A 14,250-nucleotide genomic window follows, 5' to 3' on the forward strand; every position below is an offset into this window, starting at 1 on the left:
CACAGGTGTGATGAGACCTTTTCCTTTTTGCTTTCTTTTCTTTTCTTTTTTTTTTTGAGATGGAGTTTCGCTCTCTCACCCAGGCTGAAATGCAGTGGTGCGATCTCAGCTCACTGCAACCTCCGCCTCCTGGGGTTCAAGCGATTCTCCTGCCTCAGCTTCCCTGGTAGCTGGGATTACAGGCGCCCGCCACCATGCCTGGCTAATTTTTGTATTTTTTTTTTTTTTTTTTAACAGGGCAAGTGGCTTTATTTTCTGTGGTTTCAGTTACCCATAGTCAACTGTGGTCCAAAAATATTAAATAGAAAATTCCAGGCCAGGCATGGTGGCTTACACCCGTAATCCCAGCACTTTGGGAGGCTGAGGTGGGCAGATCACCTGAGGTAAGGAGTTCGAGACCAGCCTGGCCAACATGGTGAAAGCCCATCTCTACTAATAATACAAAAATTAGCCAGGCATGGTGGCGGGTGCTTGTAGTCCCAGCTATTCGGGAGACTGAGGCAGGAGAATCCCTTGAACCCGGGAGGTGGAGGTTGCAGTGAGCTGAGATTGCGCCACTGCACTCCAGCCTGAGTGACAGAGAGAAACTCCATCTGAAAAAAAAAAAAAAATCCAGAAAGAAACAATTCATAAGTTTTACATTGTATTCCATTCTGAGTGGCGTGATGAAATCCTGTGTCGTCTCGGTCCATCCTACTTGGCATGCAAATCATTCCTTTGTCCAGCATCTCCATGCTGTATGAACACCCACCTGTAAGTCACTTAATAGCTGCCTTGGTTCTCAGTGCCAGTATTGATACTGCAGTGCTTGTGTTTTTTTTTTTTTTTCTGAGGGGATGGCTCTTTTTTTTTTATTTTATTTATTTTTTTTTAATTATACTTTAGGGTTTTAGGGTACATGTGCACAATGTGCAGGTTTGTTACATATGTATCCATGTGCCATGTTGATTTCCTGCACCCATTAACTCGTCATTTAGCATTAGGTGTATCTCCTAATGCTGTCCCTCCCCCCTCCCCCCACCCCACAACAGTCCCTGGAGTGTGATGTTCCCCTTCCTGTGTCCATGAGTTCTCATTGTTCAATTCCCACCTATGAGTGAGAACATGCAGTGTTTGGTTTTTTGTCCTTGCGATAGTTTACTGAGAATGATGTTTTCCAGTTTCATCCATGTCCCTACAAAGGACACGAACTCATCATTTTTTATGGCTGCATAGTATTCCATGGTGTATATGTGCCACATTTTCTTAATCCAGTCTATCGTTGTTGGACATTTGGGTTGGTTCCAACTCTTTGCTATTGTGAATAGTGCCGCAATAAACATACGTGTGCATGTGTCTTTATAGCAGCATGATTTATAGTCCTTTGGGTATATACCCAGTAATGGGATGGCTGGGTCAAATGGTATTTCTAGTTCGAGAACCCTGAGGAATCGCCACACTGACTTCCACAATGGTTGAACTAGTTTACAGTCCCACCAACAGTGTAAAAGTGTTCCTATTTCTCCACATCCTCTCCAGCACCTGTTGTTTCCTGATTTTTTAATGATGGCCATTCTAACTGGTGTGAGATGGTATCTCACTGTGGTTTTGATTTGCATTTCTCTGATGGCCAGTGATGATGAGCATTTCTTCATGTGTTTTTTGGCTGCATAAATGTCTTCTTTTGAGAAGTGTCTGTTCATGTCCTCTGCCCACTTTTTGATGGGGTTGTTTGTTTTTTTCTTGTAAATTTGTTTGAGTTCATTGTAGATTCTGGATATTAGCCCTTTGTCAGATGAGTAGGTTGCAAAAATTTTCTCCCATTCTGTAGGTTGCCTGTTCACTCTGATGGTAGTTTCTTTTGCTGTGCAGAAGCTCTTTAGTTTAATGAGATCCCATTTGTCAATTTTGGCTTTTGTTGCCATTGCTTTTGGTGTTTTAGACATGAAGTCCTTGCCCACGCCTATGTCCTGAATGGTATTGCCTAGGTTTTCTTGTAGGATTTTAATGGTTTTAGGTCTAACATATAAGTCTTTAATCCATCTTGAATTAATTTTTGTATAAGGTGTAAGGAAGGGATCCAGATGCAGCTTTCTACATATGGCTAGCCAGTTTTCCCAGCACCATTTATTAAATAGGGAATCCTTTCCCCATTTCTTGTTTTTGTCAGGTTTGTCAAAGATCAGATAGTTGTAGATATGCGGCATCATTTCTGAGGGCTCTGTTCTGTTCCATTGATCTTTGTCTCTGTTGTGGTACCAGTACCATGCTGTTTTGGTTACTGTAGCCTTGTAGTATAGTTTGAAGTCAGGTAGCGTGATGCCTCCAGCTTTGTTCTTTTGGCTTAGGATTGACTTGGCCATGTGGGCTCTTTTTTGGTTCCGTATGAACTTTAAAGTAGTTTTTTCCAATTCTGTGAAGAAAGTCATTGGTAGCTTGATGGGGTTGGCATTGAATCTATAAATTACCTTGGTCAGTATGGCCATTTTCACAATATTGATTCTTCCAACCCATGAGCATGGAATGGTTTTCCATTTGTTTGTATCCTCTTTTATTTCATTGAGCAGTGGTTTGTAGTTCTCCTTGAAGAGGTCCTTCACGTCCCTTGTAAGTTGGATTCCTAGAATATTTATTCTCTTTGAAGCAATTGTGAATGGGAGTTCACTCATGATTTGGCTCTCTGTTTGTCTGTGATTGGTGTACAAGAATGCTTGTGATTTTTGTACATTGATTTTGTATCCTGAGACTTTGCTGAAGTTACTTATCAGCTTGAGGAGATTTTGGGCTAAGACAGTGGGGTTTTCTAGATATACAATCATGTCATCTGCAAACGGACAATTTGACTTCCTCTTTTTTACAACAATACACTGGAATATAATACAGCTGTAAAAGAATAAGAAGCTTTTTATGTACTAAAGAGAAAGACCTCTAGGATATATCCTTAGATGAAAAGGCACAATGCACACCATGTGTATAATATACTACCATATTTCCCTACCACAAAAAGTGGGAAAAATTTGTGTGTGTGTATACACACACACACACACACACACACACACACACACACACACACACACACATGTGTGCTTATATATGATATAGAAACAAATCTCCAGAAAGATTAAACAAGACAGTGGTATCGGTGATCACATGTTAATGGAATATGAATTAGACAAGTGGAGAATGAAGTAGTAAAGAGGCTTCATTTTAATATATTTCTAACAATGTGTTGTCATATGTGACTATATTACCTCTATAAACATGTAAAGAGAAACAATGCCATGAGGGCATAGAAGATAAAGCAATTAATTCTCCCTTGGGGAATTGGGGGAGACCTTCAGGATAGATAATTGAACTAAGACTTGAAGGATGAGTGGAATTTGACAAATGGACAAGGTTGAGAAAGTCATTTCAGGCCAAAGTATGGAAACATGAAAATAAGCCTGAGGAATAGTAAATGTGATTGGGCATTGAGTGCATTAAGGACACAGTCAAGGCCAGTGTACCCTTGAGTCCATTGAAGCTGACACCCAGAGCTCTGAACTACACAGTGCTAATGCCTAAGGTCAGGATTCCTTCCAGACCCTGGACCCTGTAGGTGGGGAACAGAGCCTTGAGAGAAAAGAGACAAGGGCTGTGGAGGCTGGAAACGAGACCCAGTTCAACAGAGCAGTGCCTTGTTCATAAGACATTCGATCCATAATGCTTCAACAAACCATTGGATTTTCTTGCACTGTCTTGTCACTACTAATCAGAACATTATTGCAGGATATCTAAACTTAAATGCACTCCTTGAACAATTATTCATGAGGGTTTGATTTCTTGACCCTTCTTTAAGAAATGGAGAATGCTGAATTATTACCCTATGCCAATTGAAGGTTATTTTTATTTACATTTGCCTTAATCGTTTGCTTTCCCATAAAGCCTCAATTTATACCAGTGGACGAAATCACTGTCACTTCCACCTGCCTAACTTCAGCAAGTAAGGTGAGTAATTAATGTAGGATTAAGCAATTTGTGTCATGTTTTAACCATGTGAAGGATAAGCCTTATCAAGGGCCAACTGTCATCATGGTTTATGAGGTTCACGTAGGGAATTACTAATAGATTTTAACTGCCATTTTATTCTTGTTAGAGTGATACATGTTTATTAGGGATAAGTTAGAAAATAAAATATAAACAAAATTTAAATCACCCATTATCTTCCTGCACATAATAGCCTTTTTAAATAATGTATTTCTTTCCAGTACTTTCTAGGGATATATACATATATATTTTTTGTCTACGGATGTGAATTTGCCTAGAAATATGTTGTATGTATAGTTCCTATATCATTTCTTGTGTTTGCTAAATGTCATGTTACATTATATTCCTCAAATGTCTGTTCTTATGTAGAATTTAAAATTTAGAGAGGAACATTTTTGAACCTTTAGTTAGAGCTTTTCAGTTATATCAGTCACACACAAAAATATGGAACTCTTTATAATTTTAATTATTCACATTTCTTAACAGGCAGACGATGGGATTTATAAACTCAGACAACCTTTACATAAATAGATTTCTGATATGCATAATGTATTTTGTATCTTTGGCATTTCTTTACTATTCACTTTAAATATTAGTTGTTTCCATGCTGTCTTTTTAGTTTGTGTGTGTGTGTTTTTAATTTGCACTTTCTGCTACTATATCAAGGAATCAGAGACCAATGAACCCAGTAATAAGTTGGAGCTGGTATAGCCTTATAATCCAACTCCCTTCTTTTATCGTAATTTATCTAAGATCACCACATACCTGAATTGCAGAACCAGACTTAGAATCTACCCATTTTATAATAAATTATCACCAGAGTCTGAGAGCAAGATGAAGAAAGGGATTCTTCTGGAGTGGAGAGCAGTAGAAATCACCTGCAAGTAATTTGCCATGGGAAATAGATTGTAACATATCATTGTAAGTCCTCTGTAATAATAACATTGTCTCATGCCTTGAGATTTGACTTAGCCATGAACAAACTAGTATGCTCAACTGTATCATAACTTTACAAAATGATGGTGGTTTATGTGAAGGAAAATGGGAGCTAAAGAGTTTCATTGAGCCCTCAGCACTGTTGTGGAGAGGGTTACTTGACTAGTGGACACTAAGACTATGGAGGATAATGATATGCTTAGGATAACTAGAGTGTCACTTGATGCTCTGCTCCTCAACTCCTCTCCTTCTAATAGTTATTTTTGGTTTCTTACAAAAGAGAGTAGGCTCTAACAAGCAGGCACATGTATTCTATATCTCTTAGAAAATATATTTTTCATTGGCTGCAGTAGCAGCAAGCAAGGGGCAGGAAGCAGGATGTGAATGTGGGTAGGGATGAGGACCAGCCTTGTCTGCAGCAGGGAGCCAAAGGCAAGCGAACCTCTATTGGGAGGAAGTCAGAATGCACAGTATGTTCTCAATTGCTGGGCTTTTTAATCCTCAAAATCAGATTTCTTGACTCAGCACAACTTTGCAGGTATTTATGAATCAAATTCTTAATGAGCCATTGTGGCATTGTACATTTGCTAAAGTTGTTTCTAAGCTTTTGATTTTTAAACTTTTTATTAGTAATAAGAAATACCTATTATAATGAGGTTATGAGAGAATTGGTGAACTTAATTATAAATAGGCTATCTACTAAAAAATAAAAACATGTTCTTTGTTATTTAAGGAAAATACCAAAACCCAGAAAATCAGGCTTTTGGGCGATGACTTGAAGCATGAATCTCTTTCGTCCTTTGAGCTTTCAGTGAGCCATAGAGGACAGAAGAGAAACATAGAAGAGACAGACCCTGATGTAGAGTTTATTTCAGAAACGAAAATTGTGAAAAAGTCTATGGAGGAGAAAATGAACTCTCAACAGCAGAGAATTCCAGTAGCTCTGCCAGAAAATGTCCAACTAGCTGAGAGATCCCAGGTATTATTATTGTTTCTTATTCACAAAACAATTCACTCATTCTGGAAATAGCATTCGGTCAAGGTTTTGCTTCAGTTTCACATTTTAAGACACTTTAATTATAAAATATACATTGCAATCTGTGTTTCCTGGACAAGGTCCCAATTTCTAATTTTTTTTTCTGTCTTCTGTCTTTTGAAAGAAAAGTCAGATTGCTAATATTACCAGTGTCTGGAGAGCTCAACCAACTGAAGGGCCCCTGAAGAATGCCCAGGTGGGAAAGGCTTTTAAATTTATATTTAAGGGAGAGATATTCATGTAGGACAAACCTTTAAACTTCAAGTTTTGCATTCAATGCTTTATAGGAAAAATGCTTAACTAAATCATACATATTGTTACCCTGTAATCAAGGCTCTGAAAAAACTGGGATATAATGTTAATGTATTACTAAGTGTTGAGAGTCATGTTAACAAATGCACCACTCTAGAATTTTCATGTGTCCAAATGAGTTTATTTCTTTGAAAAGAATCACAACACATTTATTCTTACAGAGTTGCCATTATTTAATTCTTTTTTTTTTGAGAATTTGCCCTCAGATTCAGCTTATAACAATATTAATGCCTACAATTGAATGGGCATTTACCCTGTGCTAGGTTCAGTGCTGAATGATTATAGACATCATCTCAATAACTTTCATTTTATATCTTTTTAAGCCAAAATTTACTGCCTAGTTTATCTACCTTGTCTATCACATTTGACTTCTAATGCCCTTTTACTATTTCCACAAATTAAATTCAACCTTAAAGAGTAGATATTATTCACCATAGAAAATATTCAAATGAACTGCTATAGGCTCTGAAAGCCATAAACTCATTTAATTAGCAAATATCTGCTGAGTTCTGCCCAGTGTAAGACACTGGGTAGTCATGGTGGGAGTGTAGTCATGGTGGGAGGCAAGATATTTTACACATGATCTTTTCAAAAGGAATTCTTCTTTTTCTTATTTTTTTTTTTGAGATGGAGTCTCGCTCTGTCACCCAGGCTGGAGTGCAGTGGCGTGATCTCAGCTCACTGCAAGCTTCAAAAGGAATTATTTTGAATAGTAGTTACATTATAGAAATCTCTCACACATTCCTTTATAATATCTTCGGCAAATGGTATACAGACTCTCTGAAAATCTTTAGTAAAAATCCTTACCTCCTAAGGCAGCCTTTCCTTAATACCATTTTTGGGTAGCTCATCCTCTTAAAGTATTTCAAGTCCATTTTCCTATAATTTTGAAATTTTTGCCCAAATCTTTTCTTGAGACTATATGAGCCAAGCTGAATCTGTTTACAACCTACAGAATTTCAGGTTTTTTGTTGATTTGAATTATGTATTTTACTTGAATGTAAAGTTTTATATATTCAGCAGATATTCAACCCTTGCTGTGTTTGAACTCCTGCATGTTATCACTTTATAATCATATCTCTTTTAACTTGGAATTCCAGAAAAACTCATTAGCTGTGCAATTTCAAGATTTAGGATTTGTCAGTTTATTGTATAGATATGTTGCATGCTCTAAAAACATACAGTCCATTGAGAAGTTGGGAGTCTGTCCAAGTGTTAGAGCAAAACATTTTAGACATTAAATACAGGGACTCACTCAGTATGCATGCGTGTTTGTGTGTGTGTGTGTGTGCATAAACATACAATATGTAAAGCTATATGAAGCAATATACACACACTTCATGTAGATATATATGTACACATATATGTGTACATATACCAATGTAAACATAGATGTGTCTGTGTATATATATATATATATGTATAATTTTACTATGTGTCATTCAGTATGCCAGTCACAGGAGATTTGGGAATAAAACCACATATGGTTTTTGCCACCATCAAACTTACAGTCTAGTGATAGAGACAGACACCCAATAATTACAGAGACAAATGTCAACTGCTACTATGGCAGTTTTTATGATACAGTAGCATGACTGTTTATAATAAGGGTTTTTGACTCTGGTAGGACAGGAACATCTTCCCAGAAAATAGGTTAACTAGCCTTTTAGGATTGAAATGTAATTACATTGGTAAAAGGGGAGGAAAAGCACTTCTAAGCAATGGGAACAGCATTTGCTAAAGAGGGAATATGGTGAATACAAAGAACTTTAAAAAGACAAGTAATCTATGGCAGGGAAAAGAGATGGAAAGGGACTGTGGTGTGAAGGAGTAGGGCAGGTCCTATAGGCCAGTCATAAGGGGTTTTGCATTTATCCTATAAGTAATGGGAAACCATTGAAGAGTTTCAAGCAGGGAAGTGACATGACCAGAGTTTTCTTTAGTAAAGATTGCTTTGGCAGAGTATAGAAGAAAGGTTAGTAGAGAGCAGAGTTGTTGGGAAAGACAATCTCAGGGGTATAGCCTTTTAGCCTCCACTTTGCTGCATAAGAATGGACCTTGAGCCTGGGACTCTTTCTTACCAAGAGATAAAGAGCACACATGGCTTATGCTGGGTTTATTGCCTTGTCTGGAAGTATCTTTCTCTGTTGCAAGCCCAGTGTATGCTCTTCTGTACTGCTTAAATGTGTGTGTCACATGAAACCTTGGTCAACCCCACTGCTATATCTGTCTTCCTTGGGGAGGGAACACAACATCTGTCTCCTGTAGCAGGAGAAGGATGCATGTAGCCAGTTGCCCAGCATTGGCTGATGGGGGAGCCTGCTGGGCATGGGGGACTGATACACACTTCTGAGGCTGATCTTGCTTTGTCTCTTCTCTATGTGAGTAAAGCATTGTTCCATCTAGTGCCTGACTGCATTGTGTTTTCTTTGGCAACTCCAAAAACGAAGATACTATGGGCAGAAGTTATGAGACTCCCCCTCTGGAACTGATAACCAGTACATGGTATTTCTGTTTCACAGATAATGCTTAACAAAAGTGAATGTGGGCAGAACAGTTAGGAGACTTGACCATGCTCTGATGGAGAGATCACAGTGGTGTAGGCTAGGATGATGGTGATGGAGGTGGTAACACTGCCCTTTCCTGGGGGCAGTCTTTATTGGATATAGAGGGTCATGTAGAGGAAAATGGCAGAATGACTACAGAATTTTGAGTTCTTTCACCAGGTTGAATGGTGATTCCATTAATTGAAATCGGGAATTGTAGAAGGTGACTGGGCTTGTGGAGAACAGCATGAGTTCAGCTTACATAATTTGAGACTTCTGAGAGGATGTGCCTAGTGAAAAGTCATATACATGAGTCTGGACTTCAGAGGTGAGGTTTAAATAGGAGACAGGGTGGAGCCAAGATGGCCGAATACGAGCAGCTCCGGCCTACAGCTCCCAGCGTGAGTGACGCAGAAGACGGGTGATTTCTGCATTTCCATCTGAGATACCGGATTCATGTCACTAGGGAATGCCAGACAGTGGGTGCAGGACAGTGGGTGCAGTGCACTGTGCAGGAGCTGAAGCAGGGCGAGGCATTGCCTCACTCGGGAAGCGCAAGGGGTCAGGGAGTTCCCTTTCCTAGTCAAAGAAAGGGGTGACAGACAGCACCTGGAAAATCAGGTCACTCCCACCCTAATACTGCGCTTTTCCAATGGGCTTAAAAAACGGCACACCAGGAGATTATATGCCGCACCTGGCTTGGAGGGTCCTACACCCACGGAGTCTCGCTGATTGCTAGCACAGCAGTCTGAGATCAAACTGCAAGGTGGCAGCAAGGCTGGGGGAGGGGTGCCCGCCATTGTCGAGACTTGATTAGGTAAACAAAATGGCCCGGAAGCTGGAACTGGGTGGAGCCCACCACAGCTCAAGGAGGCCTGCCTGCCTCTGTAGGCTCCACCTCTGGGGGCAGGGCACAGACAAACAAAAAGACAGCAGTAACCTCTGCAGACTTAAATGTCCCTGTCTGACAGCTTTGAAGAGAGTAGTGGTTCTCCCAGCACACAGCTGGAGATCTGAGAACGGGCAGACTGCCTCCTCAAGTGGGTCCCTAACTGGGAAGCAACCCCCAGTAGGGGCAGACTGACACCTCACACGGCTGGGTACTCCTCTGAGACAAAACTTCTGGAGGAATGATCAGGCAGCAGCACTTGCAGTTCACCAATATCCGCTGTACTACAGCCACCGCTGTTCTGCAGCCACCGCTGCTGATACCCAGGCAAACAGGGTCTGGAGTGGACCTCTAGCAAACTCCAACACACCTGCAGCTGAGAGTCCTGTGTGTTAGAAGGAAAACTAACAAACAGAAAGGACATCCACACCAAAAGCCCATCTGTACGTCACCATCATCAAAGACCAAAAAACACAAAGATGGGGAAAAGACCAAAGACCATCATCAAAGACCAAAAACCATCAAAGACCATCATCAAAGACCATCATCAAAGACCAAAAAAACACAAAGATGGGGAAAAAACAGAGCAGAAAAACTGGAAACTCTAAAAAGCAGAGTGCCTCTCCTCCTCCAAAGGAATGCAGCTCCTCACCAGCAACGGAACAAAGCTGGATGGAGAATGACTTTGACGAGTTGAGAGAAGAAGGCTTCAGACGATCAAGCTACTCCAAGCTACAGGAGGAAATTCAAACCAATGGCAAAGAAATTAAAAACTTTGAAAAAAAATTAAACGAATGGATATCTAGAATAACCAATGCAGAGAAGTCCTTAAAGGAGCTGATGGAGCTGAAAGTCAAGGCTTGAGAACTACTTGAAGAATGCAGAAGCCTCAGGAGCCAATGCGATCAACTGGAAGAAAGGGTATCAGTGATGGAAGATGAAATGAATGAAATGAAGTGAGAAGGGAAGTTTAGAGAAAAAAGAATAAAAAGAAACGAACAAAGCCTCCAAGAAATACGAGACTATGTGAAAAGACCAAATCTACGTCTGACTGGTGTACCTGAAAGTGACAGGGAGAATGGAACCAAGTTGGAAAACACTCTGCAGGATATTATCCAGGAGAACTTCCCCAGTCTAGCAAGGCAGGCTGACATTCAGATTCAGGAAATACAGAGGACTCCACAAAGATACTCCTCGAGACGAGCAACTCCAAGACACATAATTGTCAGATTCACCAAAGTTGAAATGAAGGAAAAAATGTTAAGGGCAGCCAGAGAGAAAGGTCGGGATACCCATAAAGGGAAGCCCATCAGACTAACAGCTGATCTCTTGGCAGAAACTCTACAAGCCAGAAGAGAGTGGGGGCCAATATTCAACATTCTTAAAGAGAAGAATTTTCAACCCAGAATTTCATATCCAGCCAAACTAAGCTTGATAAGTGAAGGAGAAATAAAATACTTTACAGACAAGCAAATGCTGAGAGATTTTGTCACCACCAGGCCTGCCCTAAAAGAGCTCCTGAAGGAAGCACTAAACATGGAAAGGAACAACTGGTACCAGCTACTGCAAAAACTTGCCAAAATGTAAAGACCATCAAGGCTAGGAAGAAACTGCATCAACTAACGAGCAAAATAACCAGCTAACATCATAATGACAGGATCAAATTCACACATAACAATATTAACTTTAAATGTAAACAGGCTAAATGCTCCAATTAAAAGACACAGACTGGCAAATTGGATGAAGAGTCAAGACCTATCAGTGTGCTGTATTCAGGAGACCCATCTCACGTGCAGAGACACACATAGGCTCAAAATAAAGGGATGGAGGAAGATCTACCAAGCAAATGGAAAACAAAAAAAGGCAGGGGTTGCAATCCTAGTCTCTGATAAAACAGACTTTAAACCAACAAAGATGAAAAGAGACAAAGAAGGCCATTACATAATGGTAAAGGGATCAATTCAACAAGAAGAGCTAACTATCCTAAATATATATGCACCCAATACAGGATCACCCAGATTCAGAAAGCAAGTCCTTAGTGACCTACAAAGAGACTTAGACTCCCACACAATAATAATGGGAGACTTTAACACCCCACTGTCACCATTAGACAGATCAAGGAGACAGAAAGTTAACAAGGATACCCCGGAATTGAACTCAGCTCTGCACCAAGCGGACCAAATTGATATCTACAGAACTCTCCACCCCAAATCAACAGAATATACATTTTTTTCAGCACCACACCACACGTATTCCAAAATTGACCACATAGTTGGAAGTAAAGCACTCCTCAGCAAATGTAAAAGAACAGAAATTATAACAAACTGTCTCTCAGACCACAGTGCAGTCAAACTAGAACTTAGGATTAAGAAACTCACTCAAAACCGCTCAACTACATGGAAACTGAACAACCTGCTCCTGAATGCCTACTGGGTACATAACGAAATGAAGGCAGAAATAAAGATGTTCTTTGAAACCAATGAGAACAAAGACACAACATACCAGAATCTCTGGGACACGTTCAAAGCAGTGTGTAGAGGGAAATTTATAGCACTAAATGCCCACAAGAGAAAGCAGGAAAGATCCAAAATTGACACCCTAACATCACAATTAAAGAACTAGAAAAGCAAGAGCAAACACATTCAAAAGCTAGCAGAAGGCAAGAAATAACTAAAATCAGAGCAGAACTGAAGGAAATGGAGACACAAAAAACGCTTCAAAAAATTAATGAATCCAGGAGCTGGTTTTTTGAAAAGATCAACAAAATTGATAGACCACTAGCAAGACTAATAAAGAAGAAAAGAGAATAGAGTCAAATAGACACAATAAAAAATGATGAGGGGGATATCACCACCGATCCCACAGAAATACAAACTACCATCAGAGAATACTACAAACACCTCTATACAAATAAACTAGAAAATCTAGAAGAAATGGATAAATTCCTCGACACATACACCCTCCCAAGACTAAACCAGGAAGAAGTTGAATCTCTGAATAGACCAGCAACAGGCTCTGAAATTATGGCGATAATCAATAGCTTACTAACCAAAAAAAGTCCAGGACCAGATGGATTCATAGCCGAATTCTACCAGAGGTACAAGGAGGAGCTGGTACCATTCCTTCTGAAACTATTCCAATCAATAGAAAAAGAGGGAATCCTCCCTAACTCATTTTATGAGGCCAGCATCATCCAGATACCAAAGTCTGGCAGAGACACAACCAAAAAAGAGAATTTTAGACCAATATCCTTGATGAACATTGATGCAAAAATCCTCAATAAAATACTGGCAAACCAAGTCCAGCAGCACATCAAAAAGCTTATCCACCATGATCAAGTGGGCTTCATCCCTGGGATGCAAGGCTGGTTCAACATATGCAAATCAATAAATGTAATCCAGCATATAAACAGAACCAAAGACAAAAACCACATGATTATCTCAATAGATGCAGAAAAGGCCTTTGACAAAATTCAACAACCTTCATGCTAAAAACTCTTAATAAATTAGGTATCGATGGGACATATCTCAAGATAATAAGAGCTATCTATGACATACCCACAGCCAATATCATACTGAATGGGCAAAAACTGGAAGCATTCCCTTTGAAAACTGGCATAAGACAGAGATGCCCTCTCTCACCACTCCTATTCAACATAGTGTTGGAAGTTCTGGCCAGGGCAATCAGGCAGGAGAAGGAAATAAAGGGTATTCAGTTAGGAAAAGAGGAAGTCAAATTGTCCCTGTTTGCAGATGACATGATTTTATATCTCGAAAACCCCATTGTCTCAGTCCCAAATCTGCTTAAGCTGATTAGCAACTTCAGCAAAGTCTCAGGATACAAAATCAATGTACAAAAATCACAAGCATTCTTGTACACCAATCACAGACAAACAGAGAGCCAAATCATGAGTGAACTCCTATTCACAATTGCTTCAAAGAGAATAAAATATCTAGGAATCCAACTTACAAGGGATGTGAAGGACCTCTTCAAGGAGAACTACAAACCACTGCTCAATGAAATCAAAGAGGATACAAACAAATGGAAGAACATTCCATGCTCATGGGTTGGAAGAATCAATATTGTGAAAATGGCCATACTGCCCAAGGTAATTTATAGATTCAATGCCATCCCCATCAAGCTACCAATGACTTTCTTCACAAAATTGGAAAAAACTACTTTAAAGTTCATGTGGAACCAAAAAAGACCCCACAGGGCCAAGTCAATCCTAAGCCAAAAGAACAAAGCTGGAGTCATCACCCTACCTGACTTCAAACTATACTACAAGGCTACAGTAACCAAATCAGCATGGTACTGGTACCAAAACAGAAACATAGATCAATGGAACAGAACAGAGCCCTCAGAAATAATGCTGCATATCTACAACCATCTGATCTTTGACAAACCTGACAAAAACAAGAAATGGGGAAAGGATTCCCTATTTAATAAATGGTGCTGGGAAAACTGGCTAGCCATATGTAGAAAGCTGAAACTGGATCCCTTCCTTACACCTTATACAAAAATTA

The 14,250-nt window shown here is 39.7% G+C and overlaps 1 protein-coding gene across 2 annotated transcripts in view; it reads left to right on the forward strand.

The window, feature by feature from the left end:
- The window catches only part of MORC1 (MORC family CW-type zinc finger 1), a 176,190-nt gene that overhangs the window by 114,168 nt on the left and 47,772 nt on the right, over positions 1-14,250 (forward strand). For both annotated transcript variants that reach the window (XM_032149129.2, XM_058438150.1), the window contains exons 18-20: positions 3,904-3,966; positions 5,675-5,920; positions 6,102-6,173. In XM_032149129.2, coding sequence (XP_032005020.1) covers positions 3,904-3,966; positions 5,675-5,920; positions 6,102-6,173 — 381 coding nt within the window. The remainder of the gene's footprint in view (positions 1-3,903; positions 3,967-5,674; positions 5,921-6,101; positions 6,174-14,250) is intronic.

This window comes from Hylobates moloch, unplaced genomic scaffold (genome assembly GCF_009828535.3).
Source record: "Hylobates moloch isolate HMO894 unplaced genomic scaffold, HMol_V3 SCAFFOLD_4, whole genome shotgun sequence".
Classification (NCBI taxonomy): Eukaryota; Metazoa; Chordata; class Mammalia; order Primates; family Hylobatidae; genus Hylobates; species Hylobates moloch.